The sequence below is a fragment of the Syngnathus typhle genome, linkage group LG19 (assembly GCF_033458585.1).
Source record: "Syngnathus typhle isolate RoL2023-S1 ecotype Sweden linkage group LG19, RoL_Styp_1.0, whole genome shotgun sequence".
Lineage (NCBI taxonomy): Eukaryota > Metazoa > Chordata > Actinopteri > Syngnathiformes > Syngnathidae > Syngnathus > Syngnathus typhle.
The window spans coordinates 7,856,818-7,873,268 of NC_083756.1; the positions used below are offsets into that span (position 1 = coordinate 7,856,818).

At 39.8% G+C, this 16,451-nt stretch overlaps 1 protein-coding gene across 1 annotated transcript in view; it reads right to left on the reverse strand.

The window, feature by feature from the left end:
• Positions 1-15,758, reverse strand: part of cntnap2a (contactin associated protein 2a) — a 133,999-nt gene extending 118,241 nt beyond the window's left edge. Inside the window, exon 1 of the mRNA XM_061265900.1 lies at positions 15,461-15,758. Within this exon, the coding sequence (XP_061121884.1) occupies positions 15,461-15,554 (94 nt within the window). The 5' untranslated portion in view covers positions 15,555-15,758. The remainder of the gene's footprint in view (positions 1-15,460) is intronic.
• Between the last annotated feature and the right edge of the window lie 693 nt (positions 15,759-16,451).

Consider the following 16,451-nt stretch of genomic DNA (forward strand, 5'->3'; position numbering starts at 1 on the left):
TTAAACTGGCTAAAGGGAGGTCTATTATCTGTATTTATATTTTATTATAAAGACCACTGCAACACACCAACGACACAATACCACATCATTACAAATACAAAAAAAATGTGAAAATGGAATTATCAAATTCTAACCATTCATCAACATGTCATTCTTTTTTTTTTCTTTTGGTTGTTTCTCTATTCAGTGTAAGTTTCCATGCAAATCAATTCACCAGAATAATGGGCAACATACTGAGATAATGCATGTGACCTAGTTTTATTCTCCAGCAACTGAGTCTATAATCAAAAATCTCTCAACTCCACATAATAAATTAAAAATATTCATTCTTTCCATCCCGATGGTCGGTGAAATCACTCGTCCATCATTTCTCTTCCATTGAAGTTGTCTCCTGTCTGTATGCCATCTATAATATAAAAGGGATTCTCTCAGGGTTGAAATGGCACCGTAGCAGAAGTCAAACAAGCTTGTAAAACAAAGAAGTCTATAATATTTCAGTTTTTTTTTTTTCTTCATGCCCGAGACAGGTGGCAGGTGTGTCGTTGCGCATCAAACAGTACATTTATTTACGTCTAAGAGAACTTAAAGCACCATTTTATCGAGCCATCTGCAGCACATTACATAAGCATGTGTCACCACCTAAATTGTCTGGATCAGTATTCCGCCTTGTAAAGAGGAACATGAGGTCGCCCACTACAGCGCACAGTTGGACATTGCCACCTGTGTTCTCAACAAGTCACTTCCAAATGTATGCTCGTTTGCATCCAAGCTTTAGCGTTACCAACACTGTGTGAAAGTCAAATGGATTTAAAACAGGAATCATTTGTGGTAATTCTCAGGCACACGTGAAAGGTGATAACGGGGAGCTCGCTTATTGACCCGTAGCATTTGCTTCCTGTTGTCGATCCGAGAGCACAAGCGGGGAGAAAATACAGCTGAGTCAGATTTTGTGACTTGAAGATGGATTTCTATTAAGTGCAGGTTATTATTGCGTGAAGGAGAAGTGAGTGTCAGAAGAAAAACAGAGAGATACAAACTTGGAGGATGGGGTAAAATAAATGTAACTCGAGTCACATAACTTTGATTTGGTATTGAAAAGATGTGACTTAGTTTGTTTTAACAAGAGTAAATAAATGATAAAACTGATTTTTGTGGCTTAATATTAAGAGTTCGTCTAAAAGTCATCTGCATATTTAATTAAAAGAAAAATATTTGTAATGCTACTATTGTACTGAGCAGTCTCTTTCATTCCATGAGATGGTTTGAACTAGAAGTTTTGTTATTTTGATTGAGCCGCAAGTTGCAAGACTTTAATATTGTGCTTTCAATTCACACTTGTGCAAAATTGCAATTAATAGCCATATTTGAGCAGATTTTGTTTTCAAGGCAAAGCTTTTGTATTGCGACTCTTTGCTTTGTCTCCGTGCATCCAACTCGATGAACTCTTTAAATGCTTTGCCTTCTGAGTCTTGACAGCAAAGCACCTTTATAAGGCTTTGTAATTGCATTATTTAATACCCACTAATGGTACATCCCCATTAGCCGTCTTGAACCTCTGTCCAAATCCATCAGTAACAATGTCAGTGCCCTGCAATGGAGAACAAGAAGGCCAGCTATAGATTGAATGTATTGTTTACTTACCAAAACCCCAAAAATATTTCAACCCACATTAATGTCTAGATTTTTTCAGCTTCTGATGACTGCTGCTAGAAACACCCTTGCCAGTATGATGGAATGAATATATTTGACAAGCTTTGCTATCCATGACAGAATTTATGAATATCTCAGTAGGTTTGATTTATGATTTACTACGTTTCTGGACAAGACCGAATCAATCGCAGTCACTTATTTATATGAACTACCTCCACTAGTGAGGTTTTGGTGAATTGGGAAAAGATCGTTGACCTCAAGGTTCTTAGAAGCACTCATCAGATATTAGTCAATGTAAATAGTAAAGGTATTTAATCTCCAAGAGCATAGCGTGTATGGAAAGAGTTTATATCTGGAACATCTTGCCGACCTTTTCACTCATCTGTCTCATCACCGCATTACATCAGGCTTTCCCCCCCCCCCCCCTCCCGAGGGCTGCAGGTGATGTTTTCCTCCTCCTTTTGACACATTGCGCTCAAGTGATTTATACCAATGCACCTCTGTCTCTCCCTTGCCCTCCGTGCCCTATTCACTGCCGCTTTTAGTTCTTACTCATTGTCCTTCTCTTTCTTGCGTGTCCTCACCGACAGCCTCGAGCTTTGCCGACTGTAGAGGAGAGAAGCATCTAATCCCGTCCCAGGGAGCGTGAGTCCGCCAGGGGATTAGAGAGGGTCTGTGGGTGGCTGGGAGTGTGTGAATGGTAGACAGTTGAAAGAGTACTGTTCTCCGATGGAGTGCAATGAGGATCCTTAGTTTCCCTCATGGGACTAATAAAAGTATCTGCAATATTTCCTTCACAGTATTGAATATAAGGAAAATGAAGTCATTGGTCATTTTATAAATACTAGAGTTCTGCCATTACTTCAATAGGATGAATCAATACTTATTCCACACAAAACTGTCTCATTTGATTGACAGATTTAGAATTGTCAATTAGTTTCTTTGATTTGTTTGTGATGACCGGGGATGTGTCTGGCTTAGTCATTGAAATGAACTCATTAGATTTGCCTCCCTCTGCCAGTACATGTATGTTTTTTTTTGTTTTTTTTTCAATTCTTTCTTCTTGTTTTTGGCACGTCTCCCATGCTGCACTGCTCGGTGACAGTAAACAGCATGTGCGCCAGCCTCTCCTTTGATATGAAACACGGGGAGCATTTTCACTGCACTGACAAACATGGTGACCACATCCAAAAAATATGCAGACATCTGTCCCTTAAACAGCGCTTTGTGTATACATTGTAATGCCTGATGATTGTCTCTAATTCGAATCGGGACGCTGAGATGCTTTTTTGAAGCCGGAGCCCCAAATGGCCTTTGGATGCATGTGCATAATGCTAATGCTCGGGTCTAAATGACAGCTCATGAATGGCGAGTTTAACACAGCTTGACCTCGTCCTATCTAGTTTGATTTTTGTGGCGCCGCATGATGTGTGGGGGAGGGCTTGACAGCTGGCTAAGTGCGTGGCAACTTAAACCCAGGCTGCATGCAGATGATGGGCTTAATCCGCCTGTTCACTAGGTCACAATAGGAGCTGACAACCAGTAATAGAGAACTCATCGCTGTCACCGAGTAAAAATGAATATTTGAAATAAAATGAATGTAAGAAAGGCTTGGATTGAAATGGCAAGTGTGGCAGGAGGGGCTTGGGGTGTGACCTTTGTTTCTACCGACAGCACGAGAAAGGAAAATAGTCCATTTGCTTGGAGTGGCCACGGAGTTTCAGAACTGGACTCCAAAAAGTCTTTTCCATTAGATGCGAGAGGCTCGTCACACAAAAGATTTTTCTCTGAGGTGTTGAAGGCGCACCCTTTCATGCTTTCAGACATCTTTGGCAGCCAAGTGCAAAGCAGAGAAGCATGAGGTGACTTCAAAATGCATCACGTCAAGCCAAACAACACTTCTAACCATCTAGTAGGGTTGATTCTTTAAGACACTTTTCAAAAGCGAGCATCTTGTGAATGACAGCGAGCCTCAATTAGTGTTTCCGCCTTCACCATCAAGGCTGCTTTAAGCTGTCAACATCAGTCTGGTTCCACTCCAACTTTCCTGACACATCAAAATGCTTTATCTTTTCTTAATCAGGAGCCATCTGAATACACCGAGGTGCATATAGCAATTTTTAGTCTGGCTTTGAAAGGAGAATCACACACTTGCTGGGCATTCTAAATTTGAAATCAAAATGTAATTTAAACATATCAAAATGGTATAGGAATGGGCTCTGTAATTGAAATAAATTGAGCAAACTTTTCTTTTCCATTTAAGTTTGAAGTCAAATCTCCAGCAAAGTTGAAACGCAGAATACCCGTGACGAAAAAAGAAACAAAACAGACGCTTCTCCAAGTAACTGCACTCATGAGGAGGCCTACCAACAAAATGACGAGCAATAGCTCCACATTTGTGTTCCATTTGTCACAAGCAGGAGAAAATCATTTACTCAGGGACCCATAAACAGGCATTTTCCCATGTGGACCAGCCCAAATTTCCAAACAAAGACAAATGCCCACACAATTAAAGTGTGAAGAACTTCACACAAATAGGGAGTAGAGAAAAGTTAACCAAGTCGTCGACATATACAGGTAGACTGCATCTGTGAGCATGAAAAAGTTTTCCCAACATTCAAAGCCCCAACTGTTGCAATGACTTATATTTATGACAATGAAATGCGTTGGAGTTAAGGTAATGAAAGGTAGGAAGGAGATGAACGAGCCAGGATGAGACAAGGACAGCGGGGACTGCCTAGAAGTGATGAGACGGATGAGGCTGTCACTTAGTGATGGAACACCAAAGGCTACAAAGTTGACAGACAGAGAAAAGCAACGCTTGGCTTAATGTTATTCCGAGCAACAAATCAACATTCACCCTTCTCTGCTCCCACCCAATCATCTGGGCAACAATCTCTCTGCCCATCAACCTTGGCCTGTCACTCTGAGCGCCATGGTAACGCATCACAGGAGTTCAAACTGAGGATTTGGGAAGCGGATGAAAGCCACGATTGATAGATACGCCGAGTAACAGAACAACTTGTGCTCGCGGAAGCACATCCAAAGGAACTGCTTGCAGGCCTCGATGGTAAAGCAAAACCGACAGAGGGAAAAAAAAAGCTTGTTTAGACACTTCTAGGCAACGATAAAACCCGAGTTTAGACAAGCCTTTGTAAGTTTACAGGCACACTTTGAAGTAAAAAAAGATTTGCGACTTCAGACAACGATTTGAGAAACACCCGACTATAAAATTAAAAGCCGTACAACAATAAATGTAATTATACAAAGAGAAACTGAAGGGAAAGGCGGCAGGCCTAAGCAAGCATAGAATGCGATCAAAAGTAAAACTCATACAAATACTGGGAAAACCTCCACCAAGTGCACTAAATACGTGAAATGTCAATAGAACTTGAAAATGCGAGAAAAAACTTGTTACCATGCATTAAAGAAAGAGGCGGCTACTTGGCCCTTACTCTTGTGTGCAACTCGCATCCACCATGTTGCTCACTAAATAATTTACTTTCTCTACTCTTTAGCCTAAGGATAATTATCTTCAAAACTAGCAGACTCCTCCTCATTCATGAGCTTCATTGCTCCCATTGGATCTTCAGGCTACAATTTAAGCATGGAGCGAGCCCAAGTCGGCTCAGGTCAGTCTACAGCACTTTTTTACCTAAACGAGGATAGGCCGGATAGAAAATGGATGGATTGTTAATCAATGAATGAATATGCCTTGTAAATGGCTTTCGACATGCAAGCTGCATCGTCGGCTCTATTTGGCGTTCTCAACATACTTGCATCGGTACATCTGAATATCAAGCAGATCATTCCAATTTGGCAGATTTGATTTAAAAAGTTAACTGCAAAAAAATTATCAACAGTGAATCGAAACTTGAAGATCCTGAAAAAAAAATATTTTTTAGCCACAGAGCGAAAGTTGGCACTTATAGTCGGACTTTTTTGATAGACCACAGTGACGAGTGCAGTAAAAGATGCCGTGGGCGGCATCGGGCAAATACACAAAATGTGAAGGACAGAACTTCAGATGCTAAAATATTAGTCACACTGCTGATATAATATAGTGTATCATAAAGTAACTGCGGCAGAGGTCCATATTAGATAGTGTTCATGATTCAGCTTGAAAAAAAAAAATGAAACCAGGGTGTATTGTGGAGAATATGACTGCAGGGAGGAGTAATTATTAAAGCTATAAAATTATAAGCACGGCAGTGACAGGTAATAAAATTATTACAAGGTGACCGGTAGTATGATAGAGATTCTTATTAATGCCTAGCCAACTCTATCCATAGATTGCCTGTGAGATTTTGTGTGGCTAATGTGGACTCCATCATGACATTTAACATCTGATATAAAAGGAATGCCTGCAGTAATTTTCTTGAATGTTGTTCATCCATATTTACAACCCTATAAAAAAAAGGAAGTCAGAATCTACCTGATGGACAATATCTCACACATTAATATTTTAACTTATTTTTATGGGACCACACTAAAGAAGTGATCATTTTTTTTGTCAATTGAAAAGTAGTTGGTGCACATTTTATAAAATGACATCGATTTACTGTGGCTTCAGAATAACAACATTTTAAAGTAATAGTGAATATAACGTTAGGTAAAAATAACAAAGTCTCAGGAGTGAAAGGGAAACAGGTGTGCTTATTTTTTGCTCATCTCTCCCACACACGAGTATACGAGTCACTGGAAAGTTAATAGGGCGCCTCATGCCAAAGGATTTAATGAAATTGAGCTGCAGCACGGTGGCCAAAACCATTTTACATCGCAAGTTCCATTCTGAACAAGCCTCATCATGAATGACCAAAGCACCTGAGTGCACATGCTCAGCATCATATCCAAAGGTTGCCTTTGAAAAATAGACCTACAAGTGTTGCCAGATGTTGAAGGGTTGCTGGGGTCATGTCAAGACAAGCCAGTTGCACAATATGCACTCCAGTGGTAAATAACATCCCCAACTCTGCATTATAGTAGCTTAACAGGATCACCCATTAACTCCTCTTAGAGTGTGCAAGGTGCTAATGGCTTTGGATCCCATTCAGGGAGCATCTTGTCCTAGCTGTCCATTAGCTGGGTAACACTCTGCTGGTTAAACTGCAAATACAACGCCAGTGGGTCTTGAAGAAGCTTTTTTTTTTTTTTCCATCAAGAGTACAGATCAAGACGGATTGGTTGCTCATAGAAACACGAATGGAAGATGTCTGTGAAAAGAGATATATATTGTTTAGATATTTCACTGATATCTCTGACTTGCAGGGACTATAAATACACATATGGACAGAGTTGCTGGGTAATACACACACTGACATGTCATTATGCCTCTGGGATATTATATTTTAGGAGCAAAAACAAAACTGGGCTTGGACAAGTCACCTCACCTCCTTGTTTACAGATAGCGACCTAAAAACATTGCACCGGTATTGAACAACTTTGTCTCTTTTGTTTTCTTTGACAGGGTTGCTGCATCTGCCAAAGTGTGTTTTCAATCTTTACATGCTATGATGACATTTCAAGACCATCAGAGAGAGTGCATGGTAATGAAATGCGTAGTGTCAGAAAAAATGTTTTCAGTCTGCGACGAAATAGAAGTTCTGTATCTATAAAGAAAATAAACCATAGCCAGCAAGTCGATTAGCATTCCTCCAACCACAACGTGCCATGTGTTTACATGTTTGTCCACAGCAGGACTTGAACCTTTGCCCTTGGACTCCAAAGCCCAAGTCTTTACACACTACGCGAGTCCTGCCCTGAGCAGTTATGAATTATGGAAAGCATGCAACGGGAGAAAAAGACAGAGGAGGGGGCAGGTGTGTGTATCCCCTTGGCCATTTCAAATTCATACTAGTTATAAAGTACTCACTGAACTCCTACATGTCAAAATTCAAGATGCTTAAAACATATTTATTGACGCACACTGCGGGTATGACTTGAAGTTAAATATTTATCAGTGATGTTAACTTTATTGAAGGTAATTTGAGCAAAGAAATGTGTATTACTGAAACAAAATACTTTTATTATTTTATTGTAGCTTAGGTAAATTGATTTCTCTGGCGGGTGGCTTTAGTTTAGATGGCACACCGTTATGTTCCTAAACGTGTACTTACGTTTTGATTGTGACCCCAAACTTTTGAACGGTAGTGTATATATTTATTTAGATAATTATTTATAGATTATATATATAATCTTCTGTGTAAAAAATCTTATAATATATATGTATACATATACAATATACAATTATACAAATATACGATATAGTTTATGATATTTCATTCATAATATTTTATTATAATAATATTTACACTACCGTTCAAAAGTTTGGGGTCACCCAAACAATTTTGTGACCCCAAACTTTTGAACGGTAGTGTATATCAATTATGGTCCAGTCGCTGAGCATGTTAGTATCCATAGCAACATATCTTTGTGACTCCCACCCCTACAATAGACACACAGTCCTTTCCTTCAGCCATGCAGCTGAGAAGCTGGAGCTTCCAAGGGTGCTGACTGACTAGATAGATCTATAAATCTGATTTGATGTTTCCTTTTTGCACTTGTGAATATATTTGTGTGTGTGTGTGTGTGTGTGTGCTTGTACCAGACAGATTAAAGATCTGAAACGGATCTGTGATCAGCCATGCTGTAATCTTCTGCATGTTGGCTGTCATCGTTTCATCTTCGATGCCAACTGACAGAATGGGAATTTATCAAGCGACGATATTCAAGCAAAGTTGGACCGGTTGTTTGGAAATGTCAAGCATAGCACACATTACAGTGCCTGACACAGATTAACCATCACTTTAATTAGGAATTAATTCCATTTCAAATTAATCAACCGCACTGCCGATATTTTCTACGAGGCTCCTTCCTCCACGGCCTGGACATTGATCTTATTGTTAATCAAGTCACAGAGCGTGTACTAATTAATTATTTGACCTCTTTCCCCAAAAGGTCAGGATTAACCAGGATTATTGTAGACTGGAGAGGAAAGTTAAAGATAGACAAGTCGCAGGGGAGAGGAAGTGATAAGAGTTAAAGCCATTGCGAGGAAGAATATGGCACGACATTGTCTGGAAATATATCGTTTTGGTGAAAAGTAGAAAAGGATAAAAATAAATTTGTAAATGGAAATTGTAACCTGTTGACTAATGACCATCTAAATTGTGATTTATCTGTAAATCTAGTTCACCTCCGTTGACTATTCACCTCAAAATCTTTACAACAGGTGCATTCATTTCAAGTTAAAAAAAAATAAAATGACCAGGAAGTGTTGAACCAAAAAAAGAAAAAATAGGAAAGATTACACCATGAGAACGTGGAAAAATGAACGAGGGCAAATTGAGCGCTAACCTGACTAAATAAATCCTTTTGCGGTGTTAAACAGAAATATGGAGCAAAGGCCAAAGCAGCCTGAATTTCATACACAAGCTAAAAACAAAAGGAGACTACGTGAGGGAGAAGTAGACGGAGAAAGCAGTGAATTAAAACAATATAGTCGACCGTTGAGAGGTAGCACGTGGAGAGAGGGAAAAAAAGAAAGCACTGACCCGTGTCTGACTGGGCCGTGGTACCTTGAAACAGAGGTTTATGGACTTCAACAAATCCATGTCAAGGCTTTTGCCCGTGTGTATGGAGCAAAAGCAATTTGGAACCACACATGTCAGCACGCACACACACAGCCACACAGTCTTTGTAACGTACAGAGATAGACTGAGTGCCATATTCAAGCTCAAGTATCTCATCATTTTTATATTCCCTGTGGCACCTACACATACAGATTCAAAGATGTGTTAAAGTCAAGGTAGGTTTATCTACTGCGTGAGATAGACACAAGCAGCTCTTTCTGCTTTCTGTATTAACGCTCGCACAAAAGCGCTGCTAGTTCCCACTCCAAGGTTGTCTGATGATTGTGTATTTTAGACACCATTTCTTAGCCTGACAAAATATACAGCACGTGTTTAAGGAGGACATATTATATGTTGGCATCTCGTTTTCTCGAGAAAAATGAGCAAGTCAGTACTTCTCCTCAGGTACAACTCTGATGTGCATTCAAGAAGTTCTCACATTTTTACCCAAACTATTGCATCATATACACGGACATTTTTCTTGCGAGCACCAGCAAAGATGTCAAAGAAGAAATATCAATTTCATAAAAATGGGATGTGTAGCACTATAGATAGAAAACCAACCCAAATACACACAAACTGTATTTGCAAACTTTTTGAAGAACTTCTGGTTCTTGCACTTGCCGTGGAAACTAAGTGTAAAAACAGCTACAATGGAAAATGATGGAGTTTCTCAAAGATGTACAGCAAAGTTTTCAGTTGTAACACATAAGGTCAGTTCAGCGGGAGGGGAATTAAAGTGAGTGTGCTTGAGTTGAACAGATGTGCCGTGGCTTTTTACTCGCTATAAGCCGATTCGACGCGCTCTAAAGGGTTAATGTTGCGGAATATGGGTTAAATTCAAAGAGACAGATTTCTTTTCTTTCTCCGTTGACAACCTTAGCAATGGTACAATACATAATAAATAAGTGCCGCTTCTGTGCCATTTTGAATGACAATCAAGTAATATATGCCGATTTTTATATAAGAAATAAATATGATTGTTTAAAGTTTAACATGGTACTTTCCGTGCATATATGTCAGACTTAAATAAATAATGACGTATAGCTAGCCAGTGTGTGTAAAAAAGCAGCTTTCACATGCAGCAAAGGTCCAAATTATTCATACCCTGGGTGGTATTTAAGTTCAAGCCTGGCAGGAAATAGCAGAGGAAATTGGCAGAAGACTCTAAGAAGTTGTGTTAGAAATATTAATGAATAATATTCATCATTTCATTTGTTTTATTTGAATCAATTCATAATTAGGGACGAATAATTTAAGGATTAAGCGCATGTTAACACCTTTGGATTAGGTTAAATTGTAGATTTGTTTTTTTTAGTCTTGCTAAATAAACCCCCATAGGTCAAATCTATTTGTGGTACAACTGGGCATAACATTATTAGCTAAGCATTTTTAATGATTTTTTTTTTTTTTTTTTTTACAATTTGAGCCTTGTGTCATCTAGCAGGTCAGTCTAAATGCCATCCTAATTGAAACATGCTGTTTGTTATCGATAGCAATTACGATTAACAATAATTCATCGATTGGACTGCTTTGTCAAGCAAAAAAAATAAAAGCCAAACAGAATTGATTTTGATCCACGTGGTGTTTATTGACGACCAATGGCATCCCTGCAGTTATCAGGCTTCCTGGATGAAATTGGCAGTGTTTGAGTAGGCCGGGGAAGGAGTGGCGAGGGATCATGTTCTTATCGTTATATGAGCGAATCCTGTTTCATCGCTGGACATGAGACAAGTCTATTAAACGCTCAGCAAGCATTGGAAGCAGTTCAAGTGTATGTAGAAGTGATACCCCGCAATCGTGTTACTAAACCTCCCTGCTGTGATGCGGGCTCTTTTTTTACTTTATACTGCTTTAGTTGTGGTGAGGCGGATAAATGCTAAAAAAAAAATAACATTAATATTGTTAATTTTTTATAATTTCAATAAAATTCTGTGCGCAAATAATTTATTCAATGAACCCCTTGGGTCCACTGTCATAGATGAAACAGGTTAATAATTTCATCCTAGTTTAAAAATAAAATATACATTTAAAAAATATATTAATAAAAAATAAAACAAAGCAAACATTGTCTGATGAATATTGCAGCATGACTTGTCAGTCTGAATTTAAATGGACGTGGGTTTGTTCCCACTATCAAACATGGATAGGCCCACTACAGCATTCACTTAGAAGAGAGTCATTTTACTGCAAAAAAATAAAAAATAAAATAAATAAATAAAAGGTATAGCCTCGCTGTGCTGTGTCAGTTTAAGTGGTATTATAGAGCCAACAATACTTGACTGTAGTGCCTGCTCATGGTCAACTCAGCAGATTTTTTTTTTTCACAGCAATATTGTTTTGCTTGAGACTTTTTGTTGGCAGGTAGGATAAGAAATGATCTTAAGTTTATGGGGGATAACATGAGCACCTGCGTTTTACGAGAAATTAAGATGCAAATTTATTCTTAAGTTTGATCTAATTTTAGATGACAATCAATGATTGAATAATACTCATTTTTGCCTACCCACCCCCAAAGGAGGCACCCTCTTCAAACAAATCATCCTTACATTCCTTCAAAGTCAAATTCATATCTATTAATTATAGTCTGTGGCTAAATAAAGCAATTGTGTTTCTTTGAGCAATGACAATGGAGTGCTGTTAGGAAAGAAGCAACATAGAAGTCAAGTATTTTTGTCCCTGACCAGTTAAAAGTTTTGGGCTTTTCTTTCTTGTGGGGTAAAATAGTCATATGATGATACAGGAAGCTTGCTAAATTTAAAAGCTGTGAGAGAGTGAAAGGGAAGAATGCAGTGTTATTGTGCAGGTTTGGCTGTAATCCATGTACACACACACACACACACACACACACACACACACACACACACACTAAAATGCTGTAAATGCAACCGGACATTTCCCATCACTGCGCTGAACAGAGCCTAGCAGGGAACGTGTAATCAAGGCACAGGGGAACGATGGGGCCCATTGACTGAGGAAGAGCCTCAAGGTTTGATGATGACACTGGTCAAGGTAGCAAAGTAGGGATTAGTATACCAAAGTGACCAGTTGATAAAGAGCAGCAAGAGAAGCAAAAGGAGTCATCAGATGGACACAGATGATGAGCATGAGTCAAAAATATCACCCAAAAAGGATATATGGCTGCACAATTAAGAAGTTCATCTTATAAATCTGATGATAGAGACACACTTGCAACTGAACCTCAGGCAGGTGCTCACACAATTACACACAGATGCTAATAGCGGCTAGATGCCATTTTTGCTCTGATCTAATCTGAGACCATCAAGTCTGCTAGCAGCCCTAATCCTTGGCCTCCTAACGGCTCCCATTAGAATGTGCGCACACACACAGAAACAAAACATTTAAATAGAAATCGGGTTCTAAAAGTCATGTTTTAGATCCCACACTAATATCAGGTTTTACCAATGACAAAGTAAAGCCTTACAAGTGCCCTGTAAAATAACAAAAAAAAATCAAATGGGCAACAGGATGCCACTAAATAATCTCATTTAGTTTGACAGCGTATAAAATGAATATTACAGAAGAAGAGTTACCCTGGAGGTACGTGCAGACTGATGTCTTTGTCAAATGGCCTGGCATGCTTAATGGGATGAGAAAAGGCTAATCTGATTCTATATCAGACAGGCGCTAGGGGCATCCCATTTAGCCACCCACTGTGCTGCTAGCACACCGACTTGCTTTACTTTGCGTATTGATGGCAACTTGACAACATTTTTCCTTGCAGAGGGATTAGAAAAAAAAAATAGAAGCGGAGCTTTTTTTTTTTCAATGCTAAGGATTTAAAACAACTGCAATGGTTTGAGTATTATCCTGCATACATGAATAAAATCACAGTTAAGTCCAAAAGTATTTGGTCAGTGAGATATTTGAGTCTGCCTTTGAGAGTGCTACTAGTTGAACTTGGATGTAAAATGATTTGGTCTGACGAGCCAAGAGGATGGAAAAAAAAAAAAAAAAAAAGAAAAGCCCCACTGATGTGATGGAGGACCAGATCAGGGCTAATCACGCCTCGTCAAGGGTGTGAAATTGAGCCGCAGTTTGGGAATCTCCTAAAATTCCCATTGGCCATCTCACCTCTGCTTGTGCTCTTTCATTTTCCTTCTCTTTGTTCCGCAACTGGCTAGTGAGGCGAGGAGGTTCGTCGTTCTGTCACAAAGCTGAGGGAGCGGGGATTTGGAAACTCTTGAGCCGTGGGAACATTTATCCTCATCCTGCAGTTATGCATTGCTCATTAAATCAGTTGTGCGTGCATAGAGTATATTTAAGGATGATGAAATGTCCCTTGGTCAAAAGGGTAGGTTGCAACTAGACACACAAAAGACTCATCATTTCATAAATAAACGCTAAACACTTTTGGATTTAACGAGCTCAAATGGACAAACTTTCAGAAATCATACCTGGCTGATGAAATGATGATTTGGACCACAAACCTTTTTTTCCTTTTACTCTTTGACCAAAAGTTATATACATATAAATATATTTGTATGTTTTATTCATTTTATTTGTATATGTTTTCAGATTTTTTACGATACGTTTGCATAAAGAGTAGACAGAGTAAACAGAGTTGACTGTTGGGAATACATTTGGGTCGTTAAATGTATTTCAGTGCTTCTGATATTATTTAGTCCAGCTGAAAACAGCACGCAGGGCCAGACCACCCATCGTCATTTTGGACTTTAGGACCATGTGACTCGGAGTAGCAACCTCTGACGCGACAAACCAAAAGCAGCAACCACAACGTGCATATTAAGATTTACAAATTACAGTCCAGCATTTGATCATGTAAATGAATTACAATTATTCCGATTCAATAGTGATACACGACGAGACCTCACTAGGTGATGGAATTATATGCGCAAAAGAACGACAACTCATTACACGGTGTTTTGAGACTCTTCAAAGTTTTCCACCCACCGATAGGACTGAGTGTGTGTTCTTACATGTGCCTTCATCTTTATTTTACTGGAGCACAGATCACAGCAATTGATACTATTGAGGCAGCCAATTAAGTGACAGAGGAATGCATCTTAAAGCTGACAGGCGCTCCAGGCGTAGCGTGCGTAGGAGAGAAATCATTTGCAGGGACACGTACATGCATTGGGATTTAAATGTGAATGCAAATGAGTACAAAAACACACAAAAAAAAACCGGGGTTGGATCATGCATAAATCTACATTTCCTGATCTGTGTCACTCTCTTGGAAATCCTTCTGGCTTCAGTTGTAGCTCACATCGAGTGCATTTGTCACCATGTGAGCTATGGAGTCCATACATCAGAACACAATGTCTGTTCCCAGGGCCATTTCACCCTTTTGGAAAGGTCAAACATTCTAACTTCTGGTAAGGACGATAATTCTTCTTTAAGCATCAAGCTGACAAAACCTTGACCCCTTTCATTCCAATAAAGAGCAGTATACATTTCAAGAAGTAATCAATACCTAAAACATGAAGCCCATCCATCCATCCATCACTGAGGTCAGGAGTTTCAAAAATGATCATCCTCAGCCACTTTGCATCTGTTCTCATGCACAAACACGTACGGATGTGGCCGAGAAGCTTTTTGTGACAAACTGTGTCAGATGGGAAGATTAATGAAGCGCATCCCCGGGAGACACTCATTCAACATTCGGGGAGCCCTCGAGAACAGTCAACACATCGGTCACTCTGAAGCCCTCAGATGACTTCCTCATTCATTACCAATGACAAAAAATGGACCCCAAAAGTTTTATTTAGAGCAGCACTTTCAAAATGCAACATAACCGCATCATACAATGGAAATGTATCTTGCAGTGAATACTCAAGATAACACCTACAACTTTGTGGAGGATTATTCTTTATGATCATGATTAATCACTAAAAAAAAAGTGTTGCCAGATTTAGAATATTTAAGTGATTTCATAAAAATGTGTGGATGAATGTGATCCATAAAAATAAACATCTGTTCCAGCACATAAGAGGAAAATAAAGTCCCAATGGATTAGACAGCTGCCCTTACTCCACAGAGAGGAGTTAACACGTGTTAGTGCAGCTCCCTCCCCACCAAGCATCACACGGCCCCTTGCCACATCCGCAAAGAAGACCTTCATCCCGTGCCTACCGGAACCTCCAATATCATTCACCCCACAAAGACGCACGCACGAATAAAACAGATAAACTTACGGGCTGTTGGCAAAGCTCCCCGCACACAGTTGACGTTGCAGAAAATCCACCAAGCCGCCACAAACAATGTCAGTCCTCCTACAGGACGGTGCATCTTCACGGTTGGCGTGGAAGCAGCGAAAAAGGAAAAGCAGCAGAGCCACACTCTGTCTGTCCGTCCGTCCGGCTGGCTCAGCAGTTGAAGAGCGGAGGAGAGGAGTGATGCTGCGCTGCACTGACTCTGCCTCCCTCTGTTTTCTCTCTCTCCACTTTACAATGAAACCTTACAGGGATTCTCAAAGGGGAGAGACTGGGAGGAGGTAGACGCCACAAGCCCCAACGTTGCGCCGAAAGCGTGTCACCCACCGCGCAGCTGATAGAGGCGCTCCGGTGCGCTGTCCGTGGTGCTGAACTTATCTCGCTTTAACTCCCTCCCTCCTTTTCTCTCCCTCAAATACCTCCGCTTGCAACCACACAGTGCCCCCCCCCTCCCTCCTGCTCTAAGCGATGGTAGCCCGTTAGACTCCCCCTCCACACACACACACACACACACACACACACAGACACACACAAACATTGTTCCACTACAAGCACCCGTTGACAAACTGCGGATTACGACAAAGACTCAAAAAGCCATTTGACAAGAAATTGCATGCCTGCTTGATGATCAATGAAATGTTTTGCTCGGACCCAATAAAAACTGCCTCGAGACACAAAACCGATTTATCAAATTGATAAACACTACCAAGAATAAATAGTATACTGTATAATGAATGGTATCATTCTACATTGTGCTCCTCTTATGTAGTAGTGAATCGCCCCACCATTGAAATATTGCTACCTGGGGAGTTACGATGGAGGTCTGTGTGTTTGTTGCGTAATATCCCAAAGAGTAAATTCTGAATGATCAACAGGTTGCTACCAAGTAGTGAGCTCTATGACTATATACTATAAATCAAGAATCAATTTTCCACATTCAATAAATTTCTTTCCGGTCAATTAAATTGATTGT